This window comes from Leuciscus leuciscus (genome assembly GCF_965113295.1).
Source record: "Leuciscus leuciscus genome assembly, chromosome: 19".
NCBI classification, from domain to species: domain Eukaryota; kingdom Metazoa; phylum Chordata; class Actinopteri; order Cypriniformes; family Leuciscidae; genus Leuciscus; species Leuciscus leuciscus.
In genome coordinates this window covers 3,916,988-3,943,154 of record NC_138743.1, presented here as the reverse complement: position 1 = coordinate 3,943,154, position 26,167 = coordinate 3,916,988, and the positions used below count along the sequence as shown (strand labels likewise).

The following is a 26,167-nucleotide window of genomic DNA, read 5'->3' as shown; positions in this document are numbered from 1 at the left end:
TTGGATTAAATATAATTTATAATGAACCAATATTCTCATCAGTGTTCAATCAGCTTTTACATTCTTAAATCTGCAGATTTGTTATATTTACCCCACGTTGTGTGTCATCTTTAATTTTAAGGGCTTAATCAATTAATTCAATTATAAGGTAATAAGACACTATTGGGCTGTTACCAATCAAATTAAATAATTTGCACTGCAAAATTACAACTGCATTAAATAATGTTATGAGCTTAATGTTTTAAATGTTTGTAGGAAATGTTGGAAAAAATGCAATGCTACTTTAAACTCATTAAAGTCATTTAATGAGTGAGTCATTCATTCAACCGATTCATTCAAAATGCTGAATCATTCAGTAACATATCGCCTCTGTTGCTTTGAGAATGCGCAGTATTTCTGCTGTGGTCTTTAAAACTATTTTCGTTTGCGAAACAAAAAGTTAATATTGTATCTAAAATGTAAGTGACTTAATATTTACTTATTTATTCAACTATAAAATTAATGTAACCGTTTCAGTCATGATAAAATTCGACAAAACAGCTCCCTTGGTTGTTTTATGTTGCTTACCTTAACATGATAAATAAATAAAACTCAACTTTTTGATTCTTTACCTCAGTATGTTTCTTCTGTGAGTTTATTTATGCGGTTACACTCAGTTGTTTTGATTTCTCTAGGGCTTTCACTAACGATTATTTAGCTATTTGAGTAATTGGTTGATTATTTTGATGATTTATCGAGTAATCTGATATTTTTTTGTGGTAATAAAAATAGGCTTTTAAAATGACTTAAAATACGTATATAATAACAATGAGGCAATCATATTTGGTTCAAATAAAGTATCAAAAGCAAGTAACCATATGGTTTAATAGAACAACACTGTTAAAATACATAAACAATCATCTTATGTACATTATGTATCTAACAAATGCCTGCAGAGGGCGCCAACGACCTGGTGTTGTTACACTTTACAGCAGATCAAATCCTTGTTTAATATTGGCCAAACAACATTTAATCCAAATGTTTACTTAAGCTTTAATATTTGGACACTTCTTTACGATAGAAATGCTACAGCCAGTGTGATTTCTTGAACAAGAATATGTGGACATCAAAACACTCACAGGCGAGGGACTTTTATTTTGAAATTGTGATGAACAGTTTGCATATTTAGAAACGTATTGATGTATTCTCCTGTGTTGACGTATGGATATAAATGATTTACCTTTCAAATCTGATGAAATGGCGCACATTGCGTTCCCGGGTGAATGTTATAAACAACATATACTCGCAGCATTTACATAGATGGAGTTTGAGATGCTCCACACAGTTTGTGTGGAGCATTATTTACTGTGAACGGAGACACTCCTTACCTACACGCATGCACATAATTAAAGCGCATATTAAACCGGCAGCCATATATTTATTTAATTGAATCGCAGTCTTTGTGAATTCACAATAGCAAGGATTTTTTTTGAATACTCTAATTTAATCGCGGAATCGTGACAGCCCTAGATTTCTCCACGAAAGTCACGAGCGAGTCTTGAAAAGTGCAATCTTGCTACTAGAAATATCAATCGCCGTTTACACTGAATGTAATAAAATCAGAATCATTCTCGCGTTTCGATGCTGCCCCAGTTTTTGTTTTGTCTCTGAAGTTTTAATCAGGTTACTTTACCAGTCGGGAAAGTAAAATTCTCTTTCACTTTCACCTTCAAATCCACATGTCCCAGACAAGCAGACAAGCGTTAATGTCGAGCCCTCTTTCATATGTCCAGATTTACCGTGTTAAACATTACACTAGTTTACTGTTGTTGTTGTGGTTGTTGTTGTGGTTGTTGTTGTTACCTGTGTGTGGGTGCACATGTCATGGATTTGTTTTGTGTTACAGTGTTGATTCTGGGGAAGATTGGAACCTTCTACTGGAAAGTTCACCTGCTCAATCACAACGGAGATGCAATCCCCCTACACCTACCTCACCACGAGGCAAACTCACTGTTTCCACTTCCAAATCATCTCCTGAAGCCACACCCACCACTGAAGCCACCATTAAACCTGCTCCTGCCCCTGAAGCCACCATTAAACCTGCCCCTGAAGCCACCATTAAACCTGCCCCTGCCCCTGAAGCCACCATTAAACCTGCCCCTGAAGCCACTTCCACAACCCTTAATAATGCCACTCTTGAAGCCACACCCATCCCTTGTCCAGCACCAACCTTACCGCGACGGAGAGGCCGGCCTCGTAAGCATGCTTTAAAACCCACCCTCACACCTGTACCTACCTCTGAACCCGCTTATCTAACACCGGCTGCTGATTCGACTCCCATAGCCATCTCTGATCCCACCCTAACATCAAGTTTGGAGCCCGCATTTTCCACCAACTCCGAACCCAATCCAGAACCCGCATCTACCTCTGAAGTTATCCATCAATCGACTTCTACCGGAGAGAGATTAAATCCCGCTGCGACTTCTTCACCGAGGCAAGCCAGAGGCAGGTTATCTTCTACCTTGGATTCACCCTGGGTGAAAGTAGAAAATGACAGTAAGCCAGATAAGTGGCTTGACATCAACGATGAGGATGAGGAACCGGTACTACCGAATTTCTCCCCTAAGCGTCCTCCAGGTCCGCAGCTCATGTCGGAGTCAACGTACACACCCTTACAGTTGTTCCAATTGTTTTTCACCAGCTCTACCATCAAGACAATCGTCAGAAACACCAATAGCAATGCCGAAAAGAGGGCAAAAGCTGTAAAGAAGCTAGAAAGAAGTACCTGGGTACCTCTAACCGTAGCAGAGTTTTACTCGTATGTGGCATTAGTAGTCTACATGGGTCTAGTGAAAGTGAAGTCTATTGCGGACTACTGGGCGCAAAAGCAAATGTACAATTTCCCCTACCCACAATCCATCATGTCCCGAGCAAGATTTCAAGCCATCTCCTGGAATCTTCACCTTTGTGATCTTCAGGAAGATGAGAAGAACAACAAAAAGAAAGGCACCCCAGGTTATGACAGACTGCTCAAAATCAAGCCCCTGTATACAGACGTTCTTTCAGCGTGTAAGAAACACTTTCACCCCAACAGAGAGATTTCGGTGAATGAGAGAATTGTCGCTACCAAAGCTAGGATTGGACCGAAGCGATGTATGAATGACAAACCAACTAAATTGGGTTACAGACTCATCGTTCTTGCCGATTTGTCGTGCGGGTACACCTGGAATTTCTTTGTGTATGAAGGAAAGACGTCTACGTCATCGGGTAAAGGCGTCGGGTACGATTCGGTAATGAGACTCCTGGATCACAAAGACCTCGGCAAAGGTTATAGGTTATACACAGACAATTTCTACACCATCCCGACTCTTTTCTTGAATTTGTTGCAAAACGGTATTCTCGCTTGTGGCACTTTGCGTCAAACCTCCAGTTTACCGGAGACCAACGACCTAAGCGAAAGATCTGAAAGAGGATCCATCCGCTGGTGTCGACAAGGTCCTCTTCTGTTTGTCAAATGGATGGACATGAAAGAAGTCCACATGTGTTCAACCATTCACAAGGCTTTCACTGAGGATACGGTCACCAGGAACGCCAAGGGTGTCGATGGTGTGTGGAAAACACGTCCGATCCCTGTTCCATCTGCTGTGAAGGACTACAGCAAATATATGGGAGGGGTTGATCTCTCGGATTGCCTTATAGAGTATTATAATGTCCTCCACAAGTCCACAAATTGGTACAAGGCCTTCTTCTTCCATTTTCTCGACGTCGCAGTGGTCAACAGTTTCATCCTCCACCAACATTTGGCGAAAGCTCAGAAAAAGACCCCTCTCACCCATAAATTGTTCAGGGAAGAACTTGTGTCAGAGTTGGCAAGTGTTGGCAAAAATCCTTCTTCACCTGCTGCCAAAGATCCCTGGACATCTGCATCCAAAGAGTCGAACACACCGTTCGCCATAAGAAAGTCGGCACATGTGCCTTCCGGCCATGTCGAATCGAACATGTACTCGCCATCCGGCACAGAGTCGTCCTCCCCACCCTCGCCTGCACAGACGGAGCAATGCTTTCCGGAGTATTTCGGATCAGATGCTTCGCATGGGAGGAGATTGTGTGTCATGTGCAAACTACAAGGAAATAAAGTCAAGACTCCCATATACTGCTCCCACTGCAAAGTGGCATTGTGCTTCGTTTCGTCACGTAATTGCTTCAGGAAATGGCACATAGAGGGACACGTGGAAGATTCGTAGACATGTTGCATGTTTGGTGGGTTTTTTGGCCTTAAATGACCATTTTTTCTTTTTGTATGAACTTGTTACTTGTATAGGTATGACTGTATTAAATACAACTAAAACGATATAGTCTTTTGTTTTTCTTGTTGTATTTTTATCAGGAGCTTTCTTTACTAAAATGGCTTACAGTGCATGCATGGGCGTTGCTAAGATCCAATATTCATTTTCAAAAGAAATGTTTCTAGTATTTAAAGGCAAAGTGTGGCTTTTTATACATTAAAATACCTTCTCGTTAGAGGTCTACACGGAGCACCTGAGGACCCGGGACCCGTACGGGTTCAGGTCTATATTTTAAATGGTCAGCCGGGTCCCGGTCCGGGTCGGGTCCCAATCTATTACTTCAGGTCCTGGGTCTGTTTAACATTGTGTGTTATACCCATAGACTGTAAAAAAAATATGGACGTAGAGTCCGTGACGTCACCCGTAGGTTTCTGAAGACCGTTTTTGAAGCCTAAAGTGGGCGTAGCGTGTTTTTTGTAACTTGCAACTTGTAAAATTAGGATAAGAAAAGTGTGAGCCGGGAAAACACACAAATTGCACTAAAAAGCTCTTCAGGTTGCTCCAGCTAATGCAAATATGCAGTCTCAAGCACATCATGTTTCTATGGCAACCAGAGCTTCCGCAGTGACACAATTACTTTACCAATTGATGATTGGCTCCTTTACTTAAAAGGCGGGACTTATTCCGCCAAGCCGCGCTTTACACTTTCTCCCATTTTTATAATAATATGAATGAACCGTCTTGTTTAATCTTTAAGTTTTGGTGGTCAGACTCTGCGCAGAGAGCACAGAGATGAAAGCACATATTAACATAAAAAACTCGAGTCGAAATGCTAATCTGCAAAGTCGCATTTGTCATCCGTCACTGTGACATCAAGTGAACTTTAGCATTTTTGGACCTTTGCAATTTTTTTTATTCTAAATTTAGTTAAAGTTTTAGTAATTTAGTTGTGTTTGATGCTTTTCTGTTTTGTTTTTTGTTTTTTTTTGTTTTTTAATTTTTGCTTTTAGATTCAGTTTTAGTTATTAAAGTTTAACTAAATGAAAGTGATAAATGCCTTGGCAACTATAGAGAAAAAGTGGATCAAGGATTTTTTTTTTTCCGTTAACGTGGTTTTAGTTTTGATCAACTATAATAAAAGTTGAAATTGATGATAATTTTTGCAGTTCTATTTGACGTTAGTGGCACAAGACGTACACACTTTGGCTTTAAGAAGTATTCTAGCATTGTTTATTATGTGTACGGTTTGTTTCGCCATTCAAGATTCATCATGAGCAGCTCGTTTGGTATTTTTCCCATTTGTATTCCGACTTAGCAGTAGGTAAAGCACATGTATTTATGTATTATGACATTGCTCATACATTTTTAATGGTCATTGGTGTTGCAAAACTTTTTTTGATCTCCAAACTTAAAAAAAAACAATTGCAATTTGGTCTAATTTAGTTATCAGTAAAATAATTATGTTTGGGGGATACTTTAGGAAAACCTGCCAGGTAGGTATTTTCACAACCTTGATTTATAAATCTGTATATAATTGACAACGAGTTTAGACCAAAAATGTAAACTTGTCATTACTTACTCTCCAAGTCGTTCCAAACCCGTAAGACTTTTGTTCATCTTCAGGAACACAAATGAAGATCTTTATAATGAAATCTGAGAGTTCCCTTTCGTTGTCACTCCGAGTTACGTCGGATGACGACGAATGGGGTTTCGCTTAGAAAGCCTGTCATCTTCGAGTATATAAAACGAGCCAATGGCAATGAAATGCCATGGGTCTGCGGAATTTGCATAGCGTAAGTCCGCCCCACCCTGGGGGTATATAAGGAAGTACGCTGGCAACATGCAGATATGTTTTCGCTTCGGAGCCAAGAGTTTTCTTCACTCCTACAAGCTATTCTGTATCATCTTCACTCTACGAGACGAGCGGCTCTTCAGTGTGTTGGTGTGACGGCGTGTTCCAGCGAGATCGCATTGCCTGCTGCTGATCTGTGCAGTGATCTGCCGACAGTGTGTGTGTTTCTCCCTGGGCGCTTCAGCACTCTGCTGAGCTTTTCCTCTCTCTAAAAGAGCTGCACGCGGCACGTCTTTTTCAAGACGGCTCGCCCGTGTATTTACTGGATGTGGGCGCGTGATTCATCTGCCTAACGGTCACGAGCGCTGTTTCGCGTGTTGGGCTGATTCACGCTCGGCAGCGCTCGTGGGTGAGTCACGTTTTCTCTGCGGGAACGTGACCATCGCGATGTTTATAGATCGAGACTCAATGATCCCCGTGTGGGTAGAGTCCCCTCTGCCACACCCCAATCTATCTCTTCCTCGAGAGGGGATACTTTGGCTGGTGGCCAGGGTGATCTGAGGGTTACAGTGTGGCATAATACCGACGAGCATTCCTCGGGCCACGCCCCCCTCCACATCGCAAACCGTGGGGCTTCCGTGTGTACCTGGTTCTTCTTAGGGACCCAGTGTTTTCATTCGGGGCTCCAGCAGGTGGTGTCATGTCACTCACAGCATCACAAGGCGGGCTTGATTCCTCTGGAAATGAGGATTCGACTGCGTTGCCTCCCTCTGGAGTGTCAGCGTTAGTCGAGTCAGATCCAGAGCTGATGGCCATGCTTTCCCGGGCAGCTGAAAGCATCGGCTGGAGTGGCCCGCCCTCCCCCTGAGCGCTGTAGGCTTCCCGGATGTGCATCAGGACGCTTCCGGCCTGCGGGAGTCCACGTGACTTTTCGCGGCCCGCGGGCGTCCTCCGCCTTCGCTGCACTCGATCGCGTGGCGATCATGGGCTGTATGTTCTGTCACTATCGTGGCACAGGCATGCAGTGCTGTGTGTCGCCTTCGCCTTCGAGGCAGTGCTGACTCGGGAGTTCTGTCGGAACCGGCCGCAGTGGAACGCTAGTCCTTCCCTGGCCAACACTGACAGAACGCGGAAACTCGACCACGCCCCCTTGCTGGGACGCTATGCCTCCCATGCCCGGCTTGGTCGTTCCGCCGCGCACACTACTGACCTCGCTCTCGGGCGACATCGGTACCTGCGTGATCCTGGGTCAGGTGGTGTCCACTAGAGTGGTCCAGACATGGGCTCAGCCAGGTTGATGTGAGGGGGTCTGAGAATTCATTTTCTCAGCTCCCTCATGTCCCAGGCTGGGCTCCTCGGCGGTGTGGTTGAGGACTGTACCCTACAGTTTTTGACCCCCCCCAGAAGCAGACTGAGGCCTTCTGCACCGACGGTCATCCGTCCGTGCGGTCTCCTTAGTCTGCTTCCCGCCGAGGCCACCTCCATGCGGCTCCTCCCCTCGGGCCTTCACTGGCCCTGAGCAGGAGGAGGTCGCAGGAGGGCGGCGCTGCCCGTCTCCGCCCCTTAGACTGCCACGCCAGCCTAAGCAGCACTCTTGAGACGGGCAGCTTAGTCGGCGGTGTGGTTGAGGACTGCGCCCAACAGTCTTCGATTACTCCAGAAGCGGACGCAGGCTTCTGCACTGACGGTCATCCGTCCGTGTGGTCTCCTTAGTCTGCTTCCCGCCGACGCCGCTTCCATGCGGCTCCTCCCCTCGACCCTTCCCGGCCCGAGCACGAGGAGGTCGCTGGAGGCTGGCACCGCCTGTCCTTGCCCTTAGCCGGCTAACACCTGGCTAAGCAGCACTCCTGAGACAGGTAGCCTGGAGTTAGGGCTCAGTTCTTTCAGGAGCTGGTAGCAGGACCACTCCTTCCCCCGGTGAGGGCTGGGTGAGAATCTCATTCAAAAGAACTGATGCTCTTTCTCTGAGCCCCAAGAGGCTATGGATGACAGCACGCGCCGCCCACGGGCCACGCTCCTCTCATCCCCCTCTGTCGCCAGACCCCTGCCAGAGCACGCCCCCGTGGGACGCTGGTCCTCCCCTGGCCTCCTCTGGCAGGACGCGGCTAATGACCGTGCCCCCGCACAGGGCCGCTATGCCACCCTTGCCTGGGCCGGTCATTCCGCCTTGCTGCACCTCCGACGGTATGTCTGTGGTTCCCTGGCGCAGTTTCTGGAGGCCTGGCTAGAGCCTCCCAGACTGTTCCGCCGGGTCGCTAGAACCATCAGGCTCGGCTACGCGATTCAATTCGCGCGGTCTCCTCCCTGCTTCAGGGGAGTCCGCTTCACTATGGTCGGTGGCAATGCCCCTGTCATGAGAGCGGAGGTCGCCACCCTACTGGCGAAGGGTGCGATCGAGATTGTCCCTCCAGCCTAAATGAGGTCCGGCTTCTACAGCCCTTACTTCATTATACCGAAGAAAACCGGTGGGTTACGACCAATCCTGGACCTGCGCGTCTTGAACCGAGGATGCCGTTCAAGATGCTCACGGCCAAACGCATTTTCGAATGCGTGCGGCCGCAGGGTTGGTTTGCAGCGATCGACCTGAAGGACGCCTACTTCCATGTCTCCATTCTTCCTCGACACAGACCGTTCTTTCGGTTTGCTTTCGAGGGGCAGGCATACCAGTACGCGGTTCTCCCTTTCGGGCTAGCCCTGTCTCCTCGCGTCTTTACGAAGGTCGTCGAGGCAGCCCTTGTTCCCTTTCGGGAACACGGGGTTCGCATCCTGAACTATCTCGACGACTGGCTGATCTAGCTCACTCTCGAGACCAGGTTTGCGAACACAGGGACCTAGTGCTCCGGCACCTAGCTCGTCTGGGCCTTCGGGTCAACTGGGAGAAGAGCGAACTCTGCCCCGTGCAGAGGATCTCTTTTCTCGGTATGGATATCGACTCGGTCGCCATGTGCGCGCAGCTTACGAGCGAGTACGCGCAGTCACTGCTGACTTGCCTTCGTCAATTCGAGGGCAAGAGTGCGGTCCCACTGAAACTCTTTCAGAGGCTCCTGGGGCATATGGCATCCGCAGCCGCAGTAACGCCGCTCGGATTGCTTCATATGAGACCGCTTCAGCTTTGGCTTCGCGATCGAGTCCCGAGGTGGGCATGGCAACACGGCACGCTCCGAGTCCCAGTGACTCCGGCCTGCCGTCAGACCTTCACCCCGTGGTCGAACCTCAGTTTTCTACGGGCCGGAGTGCCCTTAGAACGAGCTTCCAGGCATGTTGTTGTATCAACGGATGCCTCCACCACGGGCTGGGGCGCCATGTGCAATGGACATGCTGCCGCGGGCTCCTGGACAGGTCCCCAACGCCTTTGGCATGTCAATTGCCTCGAGTTGCTGGCTGTACGCCTTGCCCTGCACCGCTTCCGGGCGTTGCTCAGGGGTCAACACGTAATAGTCCGATCAGACAATACTGCCACAGTAGCGTACATCAACCGTCAAGGTGGTCTACGCTCCCGCCGTATGTCGCAACTCGCCCGCCACCTCCTCATATGGAGTCAGAAGCATCTGAGGTCGCTTCGAGCCATTTATATCCCGGGAGAGCTGAACCGTGCTCCCCACGAGCTTCTCGGCTTCGGCCTCTCGCTGGAGAATGGAGACTCCATCCCCAGTCGGTCCAGTTGATTTGGGATCAGTTCGGGGACGCTCAGATAGATCTGTTTGCCTCCCACGACTCGTCCCATTGCGACCTGTTTTATTCCCTGACCGAGGGCACGCTCGGCACGGATGCACTGGCGCACAGCTGGCCGCGGGGCCTACGCAAGTATGCGTTTTCCCCAGTGAGCCTTCTTGCGCAGACTTTGCGCAAGATCAGGGAGGACGAGGAGCAGGTGATCTTGGTTGCCCCGTATTGGCCCAACCGCACCTGGTTCCCAGAACTAGTACTCCTCGCGACATCACCTCCCTGGCCTATTCCTCTGAGGAAGAACCTGCTTTCTCAGGGACGGGGCACCCTGTGGCACCCTCATCCCGATCTTTGGAACCTCCACGTGTGGCTCCTGGACGGGACGAGGTAGGTTTGAGTACCCTACCACCAGCGGTGGTGGCTACCATCACTTCCGCTAGAGCATCGTCCACGAGACATGTCTATGCGTTGAAGTGGAACCTCTTCGTCAACTGGTGTTCTTCTAAACATCAAGAACCCACGAAATGCTCGATCAGTGTCGTGCTTTCCTTCCTGCAAGAAGGGTTGGAGCGTAGGCTGTCTCCTTCCACCCTGAAAGTGTATGTTGCCGCCATTGCCGCACATCACGACGCAGTTGAAGGTAAGTCTCTAGGAAAGCACGACCTGATCATCAGGTTCCTGAGAGGAGCAAGGAGACTGAATCCTCCTCGCCCTCCTCTCGTTCCCTCTTGGGACCTCTCAGTGGTTTAACTTGCCTGCAGAGTGCTCCCTTTGAGCCTCTGCAATCAGTGGAGCTTAAGTTCCTGTCTATGAAGACAGCGCTCCTGGTTGCATTGGCCTCCATCAAGAGGGTAGGGGACCTGCACGCATTTTCGGTTGACGAAGCGTGCCTGGAGTTCGGGCCAGCTAATTCTCACGTGATCCTGAGACCCCGGCCTGGATATGTGCCCAAGGTTCCTACCACACCCTTTCGAGACCAGGTAGTGAACCTGCAAGCGCTGCCCTTGGAGGAGGCAGACCCAGCCTTGGCACTGCTCTGTCCAGTACGCGCCCTCCGTGCTTACGTAGACAGAACGCAGTGTTTCAGGACCTCTGACCAGCTCTTTGTCTGTCATGGTGGGAAGCTGAAGGGAAAGGCTCTCTCCAAGCAAAGGTTGTCTCACTGGTTAGTGGACGCCATTGCTTTGGCTTACCAGCAGCAAGGTCGACCATGCCCCCTTGGTGTGACGGCCCACTCCACCCGGAGTGTGGCATCCTCTTGGGCTCTAGCGCATGGCGCCTCGCTAACAGACATCTGCAGAGCTGCAGGCTGGGCGACACCTAACACATTCGCGAGATTCTATAATCTCCGAGTGGAGCCAGTTTCTTCTCATGTACTCGCTTCAACTAGCCGGTAATAGATTCTGCTCAGGTGTCTTCGCTTGCTCGCCATTCCTCTCCACGGACGGGATACGTGCGATATTTCCTCAGGTGAGCCTCATAAGCCCTGAGTCTCCTCCAGCACTGACGATGTCAACGCCAGAGTTTGCCACCGGCAGCTTCGCGCTTGGCTAGGTGCCTCCATGTGCATGGTTCCCCCTCTGGGCGACCCCCACATGTGTATTCCACTGTAAGCCTCTCTGAGCATGTGTCTTTCCCTCGGCAAGCCACCTTGCCACCCCTGGGGTTGAAATATTCCACCTGCGGCTGGACACCCCAGTGTTCTCCATATGCAGCCCTCCTGGGTCATATGTGTATTCCAAGTCCCCCCCCTTCGGGTTGGGCATGATTGCATATTTCCACTGAGATATGCTTCCCAGTGTACCTTGGTTTAATCCTGTGTTAAGTAGGAGTCCTTCGTCCGTGCCAGTCTCACGACAGGGAGCTCACACTTACGCAGGGCACTGGAAGACAGTCGGGAGGTGGCGTGATTACACTGGGAACCCCATTCGTCGTCATCCGACGTAACTCGGAGTGACAACGAAAGGGAACGTCTCGGTTACGTATGTAACCCTCGTTCCCTGAGTAGGGAACGGAGACGTTACGTCTCCCTGCCACTTCCGCTGTACCGCTGGGAAACGCCTGAGTTCAGTCTCGGCTCCTCAGCGAAGACATATCTGCATGTTGCCAGCGTACTTCCTTATATACCCCCAGGGTGGGGCGGACTTACGCTATGCAAATTCCGCAGACCCATGGCATTTCATTGCCATTGGCTCGTTTTATATACTCGAAGATGACAGGCTTTCTAAGCGAAACCCCATTCGTCGTCATCCGACGTAACGTCTCCGTTCCCTACTCAGGGAACGAGGGTTACATACGTAACCGAGACGTTTTCTGTCCCTCCATTGACAGCTACGCAACTACCACTGTTCAAAAGGTTCATAAAGAGATCGTAAAACTAATCCATATGAATTGAGCGGTTTAGTCCAAAATGTTCTGAAGAGACATGATCACTTTATATGATCACCAGTTTGAATTTAGGCTTTTATTCACATTTTAAACATTGATCAGCGAACATAAACAGAATGTGTAACACGAGAATGAACCTCATTGGTTCTCGCACGTCAAGCGAACATGCTTGAGCTTCTGTTTGTCATAACCAATGTGTGCATTGATTAGTGTTTATATGTGAAATATATTAACATTTTTGGGTGAAATATCCCTTTAAAATAACTTGTTGCAAAACCATTTTTATGGTGCATTTTGTTTTATTTATTGATGGATCTTTCATTGGCAAGTTAAAGTTATTGACAATCTAAAACAATTTGAACAGTGAACGTTACAACATATTCAACGCATTAAATGTTTTAGACCATCTGTGTTTGGCTTGTTTCATTCTCTGGTTTACATTTCACTTGTTTGTGTTTCTATATTTCATAGTCCCTGCAAGCGCTGTGTTCCTCAGATCTTAAACCGTACATCATCTTCATCAGGCCTTCTCCTCCTCTTCCTCCTCTTCCTCCTCAGGAGCGATTCTCCTCCCTGCTGGCCCGAGGGGTGAAGAAACACACGGTCTTCATGTTAAACATTCTCCTTCAGATCATGTACGCTAGCAGTCAAACGTTTGACACATCTACTCAATCTTAATCTCTTCATAAAACGTCTCGGTTACGTATGTAACCCTCGTTCCCTGAGTAGGGAACGGAGACGTTACGTCGGATGACGACGAATGGGGTTTCGCTTAGAAAGCCTGTCATCTTCGAGTATATAAAACGAGCCAATGGCAATGAAATGCCATGGGTCTGCGGAATTTGCATAGCGTAAGTCCGCCCCACCCTGGGGGTATATAAGGAAGTACGCTGGCAACATGCAGATATGTCTTCGCTGAGGAGCCGAGACTGAACTCAGGCGTTTCCCAGCGGTACAGCGGAAGTGGCAGGGAGACGTAACGTCTCCGTTCCCTACTCAGGGAACGAGGGTTACATACGTAACCGAGACGTTCCCTTTCGTTGTCACTCCGAGTTACGTCGGATGACGACGAATGGGGTTCCCAGTGTAATCACGCCACCTCCCGACTGTCTTCCAGTGCCCTGCGTAAGTGTGAGCTCCCTGTCGTGAGACTGGCACGGACGAAGGACTCCTACTTAACACAGGATTAAACCAAGGTACACTGGGAAGCATATCTCAGTGGAAATATGCAATCATGCCCAACCCGAAGGGGGGGGACTTGGAATACACATATGACCCAGGAGGGCTGCATATGGAGAACACTGGGGTGTCCAGCCGCAGGTGGAATATTTCAACCCCAGGGGTGGCAAGGTGGCTTGCCGAGGGAAAGACACATGCTCAGAGAGGCTTACAGTGGAATACACATGTGGGGGTCGCCCAGAGGGGGAACCATGCACATGGAGGCACCTAGCCAAGCGCGAAGCTGCCGGTGGCAAACTCTGGCGTTGACATCGTCAGTGCTGGAGGAGACTCAGGGCTTATGAGGCTCACCTGAGGAAATATCGCACGTATCCCGTCCGTGGAGAGGAATGGCGAGCAAGCGAAGACACCTGAGCAGAATCTATTACCGGCTAGTTGAAGCGAGTACATGAGAAGAAACTGGCTCCACTCGGAGATTATAGAATCTCGCGAATGTGTTAGGTGTCGCCCAGCCTGCAGCTCTGCAGATGTCTGTTAGCGAGGCGCCATGCGCTAGAGCCCAAGAGGATGCCACACTCCGGGTGGAGTGGGCCGTCACACCAAGGGGGCATGGTCGACCTTGCTGCTGGTAAGCCAAAGCAATGGCGTCCACTAACCAGTGAGACAACCTTTGCTTGGAGAGAGCCTTTCCCTTCAGCTTCCCACCATGACAGACAAAGAGCTGGTCAGAGGTCCTGAAACACTGCGTTCTGTCTACGTAAGCACGGAGGGCGCGTACTGGACAGAGCAGTGCCAAGGCTGGGTCTGCCTCCTCCAAGGGCAGCGCTTGCAGGTTCACTACCTGGTCTCGAAAGGGTGTGGTAGGAACCTTGGGCACATATCCAGGCCGGGGTCTCAGGATCACGTGAGAATTAGCTGGCCCGAACTCCAGGCACGCTTCGTCAACCGAAAATGCGTGCAGGTCCCCTACCCTCTTGATGGAGGCCAATGCAACCAGGAGCGCTGTCTTCATAGACAGGAACTTAAGCTCCACTGATTGCAGAGGCTCAAAGGGAGCACTCTGCAGGCAAGTTAAACCACTGAGAGGTCCCAAGAGGGAACGAGAGGAGGGCGAGGAGGATTCAGTCTCCTTGCTCCTCTCAGGAACCTGATGATCAGGTCGTGCTTTCCTAGAGACTTACCTTCAACTGCGTCGTGATGTGCGGCAATGGCGGCAACATACACTTTCAGGGTGGAAGGAGACAGCCTACGCTCCAACCCTTCTTGCAGGAAGGAAAGCACGACACTGATCGAGCATTTCGTGGGTTCTTGATGTTTAGAAGAACACCAGTTGACGAAGAGGTTCCACTTCAACGCATAGACATGTCTCGTGGACGATGCTCTAGCGGAAGTGATGGTAGCCACCACCGCTGGTGGTAGGGTACTCAAACCTACCTCGTCCCGTCCAGGAGCCACACGTGGAGGTTCCAAAGATCGGGATGAGGGTGCCACAGGGTGCCCCGTCCCTGAGAAAGCAGGTTCTTCCTCAGAGGAATAGGCCAGGGAGGTGATGTCGCGAGGAGTACTAGTTCTGGGAACCAGGTGCGGTTGGGCCAATACGGGGCAACCAAGATCACCTGCTCCTCGTCCTCCCTGATCTTGCGCAAAGTCTGCGCAAGAAGGCTCACTGGGGAAAACGCATACTTGCGTAGGCCCCGCGGCCAGCTGTGCGCCAGTGCATCCGTGCCGAGCGTGCCCTCGGTCAGGGAATAAAACAGGTCGCAATGGGACGAGTCGTGGGAGGCAAACAGATCTATCTGAGCGTCCCCGAACTGATCCCAAATCAACTGGACCGACTGGGGATGGAGTCTCCATTCTCCAGCGAGAGGCCGAAGCCGAGAAGCTCGTGGGGAGCACGGTTCAGCTCTCCCGGGATATAAATGGCTCGAAGCGACCTCAGATGCTTCTGACTCCATATGAGGAGGTGGCGGGCGAGTTGCGACATACGGCGGGAGCGTAGACCACCTTGACGGTTGATGTACGCTACTGTGGCAGTATTGTCTGATCGGACTATTACGTGTTGACCCCTGAGCAACGCCCGGAAGCGGTGCAGGGCAAGGCGTACAGCCAGCAACTCGAGGCAATTGACATGCCAAAGGCGTTGGGGACCTGTCCAGGAGCCCGCGGCAGCATGTCCATTGCACATGGCGCCCCAGCCCGTGGTGGAGGCATCCGTTGATACAACAACATGCCTGGAAGCTCGTTCTAAGGGCACTCCGGCCCGTAGAAAACTGAGGTTCGACCACGGGGTGAAGGTCTGACGGCAGGCCGGAGTCACTGGGACTCGGAGCGTGCCGTGTTGCCATGCCCACCTCGGGACTCGATCGCGAAGCCAAAGCTGAAGCGGTCTCATATGAAGCAATCCGAGCGGCGTTACTGCGGCTGCGGATGCCATATGCCCCAGGAGCCTCTGAAAGAGTTTCAGTGGGACCGCACTCTTGCCCTCGAATTGACGAAGGCAAGTCAGCAGTGACTGCGCGTACTCGCTCGTAAGCTGCGCGCACATGGCGACCGAGTCGATATCCATACCGAGAAAAGAGATCCTCTGCACGGGGCAGAGTTCGCTCTTCTCCCAGTTGACCCGAAGGCCCAGACGAGCTAGGTGCCGGAGCACTAGGTCCCTGTGTTCGCAAACCTGGTCTCGAGAGTGAGCTAGATCAGCCAGTCGTCGAGATAGTTCAGGATGCGAACCCCGTGTTCCCGAAAGGGAACAAGGGCTGCCTCGACGACCTTCGTAAAGACGCGAGGAGACAGGGCTAGCCCGAAAGGGAGAACCGCGTACTGGTATGCCTGCCCCTCGAAAGCAAACCGAAAGAACGGTCTGTGTCGAGGAAGAATGGAGACATGGAAGTAGGCGTCCTTCAGGTCGATCGCTGCAAACCAACCCTGCGGCCGCACGCATTCGAAAATGCGTTTGGCCGTGAGCATCTTGAACGGCATCCTCGGTTCAAGACGCGCAGGTCCAGGATTGGTCGTAACCCACCGGTTTTCTTCGGTATAATGAAGTAAGGGCTGTAGAAGCCGGACCTCATTTAGGCTGGAGGGACAATCTCGATCGCACCCTTCGCCAGTAGGGTGGCGACCTCCGCTCTCATGACAGGGGCATTGCCACCGACCATAGTGAAGCGGACTCCCCTGAAGCAGGGAGGAGACCGCGCGAATTGAATCGCGTAGCCGAGCCTGATGGTTCTAGCGACCCGGCGGAACAGTCTGGGAGGCTCTAGCCAGGCCTCCAGAAACTGCGCCAGGGAACCACAGACATACCGTCGGAGGTGCAGCAAGGCGGAATGACCGGCCCAGGCAAGGGTGGCATAGCGGCCCTGTGCGGGGGCACGGTCATTAGCCGCGTCCTGCCAGAGGAGGCCAGGGGAGGACCAGCGTCCCACGGGGGCGTGCTCTGGCAGGGGTCTGGCGACAGAGGGGGATGAGAGGAGCGTGGCCCGTGGGCGGCGCGTGCTGTCATCCATAGCCTCTTGGGGCTCAGAGAAAGAGCATCAGTTCTTTTGAATGAGATTCTCACCCAGCCCTCACCGGGGGAAGGAGTGGTCCTGCTACCAGCTCCTGAAAGAACTGAGCCCTAACTCCAGGCTACCTGTCTCAGGAGTGCTGCTTAGCCAGGTGTTAGCCGGCTAAGGGCAAGGACAGGCGGTGCCAGCCTCCAGCGACCTCCTCGTGCTCGGGCCGGGAAGGGTCGAGGGGAGGAGCCGCATGGAAGCGGCGTCGGCGGGAAGCAGACTAAGGAGACCACACGGACGGATGACCGTCAGTGCAGAAGCCTGCGTCCGCTTCTGGAGTAATCGAAGACTGTTGAGCGCAGTCCTCAACCACACCGCCGACTAAGCTGCCCGTCTCAAGAGTGCTGCTTAGGCTGGCGTGGCAGTCTAAGGGGCGGAGACGGGCAGCGCCGCCCTCCTGCGACCTCCTCCTGCTCAGGGCCAGTGAAGGCCCGAGGGGAGGAGCCGCATGGAGGTGGCCTCGGCGGGAAGCAGACTAAGGAGACCGCACGGACGGATGACCGTCGGTGCAGAAGGCCTCAGTCTGCTTCTGGGGGGGGTCAAAAACTGTAGGGTACAGTCCTCAACCACACCGCCGAGGAGCCCAGCCTGGGACATGAGGGAGCTGAGAAAATGAATTCTCAGACCCCCTCACATCAACCTGGCTGAGCCCATGTCTGGACCACTCTAGTGGACACCACCTGACCCAGGATCACGCAGGTACCGATGTCGCCCGAGAGCGAGGTCAGTAGTGTGCGCGGCGGAACGACCAAGCCGGGCATGGGAGGCATAGCGTCCCAGCAAGGGGGCGTGGTCGAGTTTCCGCGTTCTGTCAGTGTTGGCCAGGGAAGGACTAGCGTTCCACTGCGGCCGGTTCCGACAGAACTCCCGAGTCAGCACTGCCTCGAAGGCGAAGGCGACACACAGCACTGCATGCCTGTGCCACGATAGTGACAGAACATACAGCCCATGATCGCCACGCGATCGAGTGCAGCGAAGGCGGAGGACGCCCGCGGGCCGCGAAAAGTCACGTGGACTCCCGCAGGCCGGAAGCGTCCTGATGCACATCCGGGAAGCCTACAGCGCTCAGGGGGAGGGCGGGCCACTCCAGCCGATGCTTTCAGCTGCCCGGGAAAGCATGGCCATCAGCTCTGGATCTGACTCGACTAACGCTGACACTCCAGAGGGAGGCAACGCAGTCGAATCCTCATTTCCAGAGGAATCAAGCCCGCCTTGTGATGCTGTGAGTGACATGACACCACCTGCTGGAGCCCCGAATGAAAACACTGGGTCCCTAAGAAGAACCAGGTACACACGGAAGCCCCACGGTTTGCGATGTGGAGGGGGGCGTGGCCCGAGGAATGCTCGTCGGTATTATGCCACACTGTAACCCTCAGATCACCCTGGCCACCAGCCAAAGTATCCCCTCTCGAGGAAGAGATAGATTGGGGTGTGGCAGAGGGGACTCTACCCACACGGGGATCATTGAGTCTCGATCTATAAACATCGCGATGGTCACGTTCCCGCAGAGAAAACGTGACTCACCCACGAGCGCTGCCGAGCGTGAATCAGCCCAACACGCGAAACAGCGCTCGTGACCGTTAGGCAGATGAATCACGCGCCCACATCCAGTAAATACACGGGCGAGCCGTCTTGAAAAAGACGTGCCGCGTGCAGCTCTTTTAGAGAGAGGAAAAGCTCAGCAGAGTGCTGAAGCGCCCAGGGAGAAACACACACACTGTCGGCAGATCACTGCACAGATCAGCAGCAGGCAATGCGATCTCGCTGGAACACGCCGTCACACCAACACACTGAAGAGCCGCTCGTCTCGTAGAGTGAAGATGATACAGAATAGCTTGTAGGAGTGAAGAAAACTCTTGGCTCCGAAGCGAAAACATATCTGCATGTTGCCAGCGTACTTCCTTATATACCCCCAGGGTGGGGCGGACTTACGCTATGCAAATTCCGCAGACCCATGGCATTTCATTGCCATTGGCTCGTTTTATATACTCGAAGATGACAGGCTTTCTAAGCGAAACCCCATTCGTCGTCATCCGACGTAACTCGGAGTGACAACGAAAGGGAACTAAAGTTTCTAAAAGGGTTTTTGCTGTGATGCCATCTTTGGTTTCTCAAAGAACCTTTCAGTGATCCGTTCTTGAAAGAACTTTTTTTTTAGCATGAGGAACATTTTAATAAGCTATAAAGAACCTTTTTTTGAATAGAAAGTTTGAATGAAAGTTCAAGGTTCTTCATGGAACAATCAATGCCAATAAATAACCTTTTAAAGTGTTTTAGAGTCATTATTAATAACTTAATAGTGAAGTAAAAAAAAAAAAGGTAATTATGTAGTGACCAAAATATGTTACACGAATAGAAATGGTGCATCCTGGGATGCTTTTTAAATACAAATAAACAGGTTTACATGTTAACACTTCACTATCTGATCCAAATCATACTTTTAAAAATATTTTTCTAAAAAAAAGAAAAATTGCATGTGGAATAATTTATTTTTGTCTGGAATAATAATTTCAAGCATTTAAGCAGGAGCCTTTAGATAAAAATGCTTTTAACCCTCTTGGTGCCGCTTGCGTGCCGGTTAAAAATTACCGATTTTTTTTCCAATGAAATGAGTGTAGGCCTTCTGTATTTTAGTTCAATAATATTTTATTTATTTAATATTTTGTACTTTTAGGGCATTTTATGGTACTAAATTATATTTATCGAATAGTTATGATTCAATTATTACTTCACTTTTGAGCATAGACCTGAAAATGAAATTTCCAACTTAAACTGTCGTAAATCTTGAATGCTTTGGAGCAACAGACTTAAGCTTTGGTCTCTTTTAAAGACGACACTTGTCAGATTATTAAGTGAAAAAAAAAAAAGGTTTAAAAAAGTAAACTTTAAAAAAGTAGCAGAATTTACTTTTATTATTATGAAAAATGCACAAAACATTTCCAAAACATGTTTTACTCTAAAACTGTGAGAAAATAAGTCTAAATAGGTTGTGTTTCAAACTTGAGGTTGATATCTCAAAAAAATAGCTTTCAGTAAGATTGTGTTTGGGCGCAGTACCAAACGCTTCCACTAGAGGAAATTCGTCTCCCATTCATTTCCAATGCACTCATTTTTGACTGCGAACAGTACAACTCTTTTTCAAGACCATTTAACCTTTTTGAATCATGTCCATGATTTTTTTTTTTTTACATAGCAAGTGCCAAAACCTTTACCAAGTTTTGTACCATAAAAAAATCCCAAAATGCAAAACATAATTTTTTCTGACAAAAATGACCGAACAGCACCAGATGGTTAAGATCATGAGAAAAATAATAATAATTGGAAACACTTAACAATGAGGTTTAATTTAGCTTACTACATTACTTAACATAAACTAAGAATGAGAAATACTTATACAGGTGAAACTCGAAATATTTGAATATCGTGCATTTATTTCAGTAATTCAACTTAAAAGGTGAAACTAATACATTATATAGACTCATTACATGCAAAGTGAGATATTCCAAGCCTTTATTTGTTATAATTTTGATGATTATTGCTTACAGCTTACGAAAACCCTAAATTCAAAATCTCCGAATTTTTTTTATTTTTCACAAGCTGTAAGCCATAATCATCAAAATTATAACAAATAAAGGCTTGGAATATCTCACTTTGCATGTAATGAGTCTATATAGTGTATTAGTTTCACCTTTTAAGTTGAATTACTGAAATACATGAACTTTTGCACGATATTCACATTTTTCGAGTTTCACCTGTAGCCTATTATTCTTAATATTATTCTAATCAATAATTGTTGTAATTGTTAATATTATTTAATGGGCTGACATGAACTAACAATGACCAGTTGTATTTGTATTAACTAATGATAACAAAGATTAATACTGTAACAAATGTATTTCATTGTTAGTTATTAAGTGTGTCCAAACCTTTGACTGCTAGATGTGTGTGTGTGTGTGTGTGTGTGTGTGTGTGTGTGTGTGTGTGTGTGTGTGTGTGTGTGTGTGTGTGTGTGTGTGTGTGTGTGTGTGTGTGTGTGTGTGTGTGTGTGTGTGTGTGTGTGTGTGTATAATGGGAAAACACTTTCTCTCTGATCGATGTTGGCAGAATGATACTGATCGAGTGTTTTACTTTACTCCCCGTCATGTGTCCTGACGCAGCCCGAGGATGCGAGAGAGACTGTGGAGAAAGCCCGTGAGATGGAGCACAGCTACGGTCACCTGTTTGATGCCGTCATCATGAACACTGAGCCGGAGAACACCGTCTCTGAGCTTCTGAGGATCACTGAGAGACTGGACCTCGAGCCGCACTGGGTCCCGTCCTCCTGGCTCAGCTAAAACAACACGCTTTTATCGGGAAATATGATGCATTTTCACTATTCAAGGCCAGAAATGTTCAAGTGGTTGTTTGGAGCCAATGGGTATATTCGAAATGGCCTACTATATTACTCATACTTTCTTTTTTGCGGTATGCATATTATGCACCATAAGCAATATTTTTGTGCACGCGCGTATGCATGCAAAATCTACATGTTCAATATTTTTTCGAACATTACACAAAATTGGAATTAAAATCTAATGAACTTAATTTTTTTGTGAGATTGTCTTTCTCTGAATAAACCATACTGAGGTCATGGGTCAACATCATGGCATACATACATATAGTACATACTAGAAATCATGCACTGTATATTAGTTTCCCATTTCGAACATGACCGAGATGCTGCAATAGGGACTTTTCCATACGTTTTCTTGATTTCCGCAATGTTGTTTTATTGCCATATTTGTTGTATTTGACCTGTAACATTTACTTGACTTTAATAAAAAGCATAGCAATTCTAGAAATATTCTTTTTTAAATTTAGATGCATATGAAAGTATTTCTTAGTCCATATTTGTGAGTGGTTTCATAGAGGGTTAAATGACAATGCTGTCATCATTTATTCACATTCAAGTCGTTCCAAACCTATATGAGTTTCTTTCTTCTATTGAATATAAAGGAAGATATTTTGAAGAATGTCAGTAACCAGACAGTTAATGGACCCCATTGACTTCATAGTAGGAAAAAAATACTATGAGTTTTTATGGAAAATACTGTTTGGTTACTGACATTCTTCAAGATAATTGTTTGTGTTCAGCAGAAGAAAGAAACTCACACCGGTTTGAAACAACATGAGGGAGAGTGAATGATGACAGAATTTAAAAATGTGTCTTGTTTCCATGTTCTTATATCAGTAAAGTGACGTATTAATGACGTTGTTGAATGTATAATTTGACAGAACCCAAGCTAAAACTAATGTTAAAGGAACACTCCACCGTTTTTTGAAATAGGGCTTATTCACCTTCTTTCCCACATTTAGATAGTTGGGCAAATGCATTTTTGTCTCAGTGCATGCATTGTTTTAGTTTGACAGGGTTGGCGCTAGCTTAGCTTAGCATAATGAATGGAATCCTTTGTTGCCAGCTAGCATGTCCTGAGTAAAAGCAGATATTGACTTGGGACTATATTAGGGGGAAGCACAGGTGAAGCACTGCTACTTGGGCGCAGAGATATCACGCCCAAGTAGCAGTGCTTCGCCTGTGCTTCCCCCTAATATAGTCCTTAATATATAAGTCAATATCTGCCTAGGAAATCGCCTAGTGTTAATCTGCATCGCTATTTGTACTTGTTGTGAATACGCAGGCCACAAGAAGTAATTAGGTTTTTTTATATTTTTTTTATATCACTTTTACTCAGGACATGCTAGCTGGCAACAAAGGATTCCATTCATTATGCTAAGCTAAGCTCACGCCGACCCTGTCAAACTAAAACAATGCATGCACTGAGACAAAAATGCATTTGCCCACCTATCTAAATGTGGGAAAGAAGGTGAATAAGCCCTATTTCAAAAAATGGTGGAGTGTTCCTTTAAAATGGTTTTTTAAGTAAAATAAAAAATGTAATGTGGTGTAATGGTAGTGTTGACTACAACAATGAATCAAGTTTGAATTTTCACTCTAGTAGTAAAAAAAAGTTTGGGCTTTTTTTGTCAACATGCATTTGCAACTCAGTTTAAGGGTGCGTTCTCTAAACTCAAGCGGCTCCACAGTCTCCAGATCTCCAGATCTCAGTCCAGTAGATCAGCTTTGAGATGTGGAGGAACGAGAGATTCACATCATGGATGTTCAGATCCGACAAATCTGCAGAAACTGTGATGTGATCGAGACAATATGGAGCAAAATCCCTGAGGAATGTTTCCAGCACCTTGTTGAATCTCTGACATGAAGAATTAAAGCAGTTCTGATGACAAAAGCGGGTCCAACTAATAAAAGTGGCCTAATAATGTGAAATATTGCAGAGGCATGAGAGGCTATGAAATCTCAACACCTCGACAGTGACGGGGTATATCCAGGAATCATGGGAGTTCAAATTTAAGACCTTTTTAAGACTCTTTCAATACATTTTAAAGATCACTACTTCAAGTTTTACATCGGTGACGCCTTGCATGAACTATATATTGATTGTAAGATGGCACAACTAAACAGTCTTAGTTTGGGAACGCAGCACAAGAGAATTGACAAATTAAATTAATACAATTCTTTGGTCAAATATACATAATGAAAAGATTATACAAAATGTAATACCTTGGAAAATGGTTTTTAAGGGCTTTAATTTTCTCTAAATTGATTTATCAACTTTTAATATTTTTTTGCAACATCATGCAAAATAATCAACAGCAAATGACCATTTACAATATTTATTGAAATTGAATCCACAGGAGCTTCAAGTACACACTTGCACGGAAGAGACTGGGCATGAAGAGGACTCTGGGCTGATGTTAGTCAGGGATAGTGTCGACGTCACAGGATATTCACACTGGCTAATGAAGTATCTCGCACTGGTTTCACACATGCAGTAAGACTGGAACCAGAACGCGTGTCAGAAAATGTGCACAACTCCATGGAATGATCACTTGAATTCATTTATACACTTTAAACTCGTATTTTACAGGTTTCTGGTCCATTACGCTGGACATAAACAGTTTCTGGATTCAGACCTGCTCATTTTATGATATTCTACTCACCCTAGTAAACAAACAATAAAAGTGACACAGCATCTACATATACACAAAACAAGAGCTTCCTCTTTTCACGAGACATGTAAAGCTCGGCCTTACAGGCACACAGAATAAATATGATGTGTTGTGAGGGCTCATTCGAACAGCATGTCCTCGTCGGCCTCTTCGGACAGCATGTTGGACGGCTCAGAGATCGGCCCTAACGCAGCCAGACGCTGGGCGATCTCCTTCTCTGTCCTCTCGCGGAGCTGCTTCTTCTTCTCCTGGATCTTCTTCAGCCTGAGATTAAAGGGTTGCTGGTTATTCTCTATATCTGCTTTATGACTCAATATTTGATTTGGGCAGCTAAAGGCATTCTATACACACACACACACACACACACACATGTGACCCAGGATCACGTCACCAGTCACATGTCGCACGGGTATATCTGTGGCAATAGCCAACAATACATTGTATGGGTCAACATTATTGATTTTTCTTTTATGCCAAAAATCATTAGGATATTAAGTAAAGATCATGTTCCATGAAGATATTTAGTCAATTTCCTATTGTAAATATATAAAACATTTATTTCTGTGAGTGAATGCTGCACAATCATGAACATAAATGAACAACTTTAAAGGAGATTTTGTCAATGTTTAGATTTTTTGTCAATGCCAAATATTGTCCTATCCTAACACACCATACATCAATGGAAAGATAATTTATTCAGCTTTCATATGATGTATACATCTCAGTTTCAAAAAATTTACCCATGTTTTGTGGTCCAGGGTCACATATATGTCAAACCAAAATGTATTCAGACACCTTCAACATTTCTCACATTATCACAGTTTATTCGCTATTATTTAGAAAATGGTATTAAATATGAGTTATCAAATCAGTTGATGTTTCACTGGTTTTGTCCATCCTTCTGTTAGACTGTCTCACACATGAATTATGTTGAATATCTGTCAGCTGTTAAATTTAACTACACAATTAGATAAAACATATTTAGCTCAACCAGTTACCAAGCAATGCTTCATTTTGTTCAGTCTGTGTGTAAAAAGAGCATTCGCAACTAAAGAAAAAACACTTCAGCAAAACATGTGAATATCACGTTTCATCACAAATGAGTGTCTGAATAATTTTTGGTCCCAAATTTGTATAAATTCTACTGGTAATCCACTGTATGAAGAATATTTGGGTATAATATGATACAGTTTACTTTATTTTGCTCTCCTCACTTACATAAATGAACTCTAGTGTCCTGCACACACTAGTAAAAAAAATATATAAAAAATTATATCTGGTGTCTGAATCATTTTTGGTCTGACTGTATAAAAATGATAATGTAGCATACTACTGTCTGACACATGCATATGTTTACATGCACCCATTTTTGTCCATCCGAATGAATCTAATCCGATTTGAGATTCTGAAAGTGATGTTTTTGTGAACCCTAAATTTTGCAATTTGATTCACATTTTCATTGACTCTGAGTTAAACTTCCTCACATGTGTTCAGAGCCTGAGAAAGACACCGCAATAATGTCACTGGAAATACCTTAAATACTGATTTCTCATTTTTGCCTTTATGACATATTAAAAGAAAAGCCGACTATGTCAGAAAAGCTTCTTCGTTTTTTTTATATTTAGTAAATATTCAGTTTCTAGTGATGGGAGAAATGAATCTTTTTGAAACTGAATCAATTGCTTCATAAAATGATTCACTGTTTCGAAACGCCACACACTCATCAAAACTGCATAAAAACACCTGATACAAACCAATCGCAAATGTTTTGCCGAATTAACAAATCATCAAATACATTAAATATTAAGAGTCTGTATAATACAGGATATTTTATTAATTTGTAGGCTTGGTTTATTTGTTTTATGGAGAACTTGGTTAATCCGGCCAATAAAGACTCTATAAACTTCAACTTTGGCTTTTTATTATAGAAATGTGGCATTAAAAAATCGACAAATGTATAAAACTGATCCGAGATCAGATAAAAACCACTGGTTCACGGGTTCACAGAGATCATCGGGTCGTAGCGGCAAACCATTGAAATTTAGATCCGTTTCAAAACAGTTATGATGTAACGAAGCCTTGTTTCCTGAAATCATGTGACTTTGGCTGTTTTATACACACTCTGAATCAGTGGTGATTCACAAATGTTTAGAAGATTTCACAAGACATAAATAAACATGTCCGTCCGTATGAAGTAAAGCGTATGTAAATAGAGATCTTATTATTAAAGGGATCTATTATTATTAGGGGATATT

At 46.8% G+C, this 26,167-nt stretch overlaps 2 protein-coding genes across 5 annotated transcripts in view; one reads left to right on the top strand and one right to left on the bottom strand.

Moving 5' to 3' along the window:
• The window catches only part of pals1b (protein associated with LIN7 1, MAGUK p55 family member b), a 53,295-nt gene extending 31,610 nt beyond the window's left edge, over positions 1-21,685 (top strand). For 2 of the 4 annotated variants that reach the window (XM_082147147.1, XM_082147149.1), the window contains 2 exons: positions 1,886-4,239; positions 12,583-12,714. In XM_082147147.1, coding sequence (XP_082003273.1) covers positions 1,886-4,223 — 2,338 coding nt within the window. In that variant the 3' untranslated portion in view covers positions 4,224-4,239; positions 12,583-12,714. Of the gene's footprint in view, positions 1-1,885; positions 4,331-12,582; positions 12,715-21,001 lie in introns of those variants that run through there. The other 2 variants (XM_082147150.1, XM_082147148.1) reach the window with 2 other exon arrangements.
• Positions 21,686-23,560: 1,875 nt separating this feature from the next.
• atp6v1d (ATPase H+ transporting V1 subunit D) overlaps positions 23,561-26,167 on the bottom strand; it is a 5,911-nt gene continuing 3,304 nt past the window's right edge. The window contains exon 9 of the mRNA XM_082147323.1: positions 23,561-24,176. Within this exon, the coding sequence (XP_082003449.1) occupies positions 24,032-24,176 (145 nt within the window). The 3' untranslated portion in view covers positions 23,561-24,031. The remainder of the gene's footprint in view (positions 24,177-26,167) is intronic.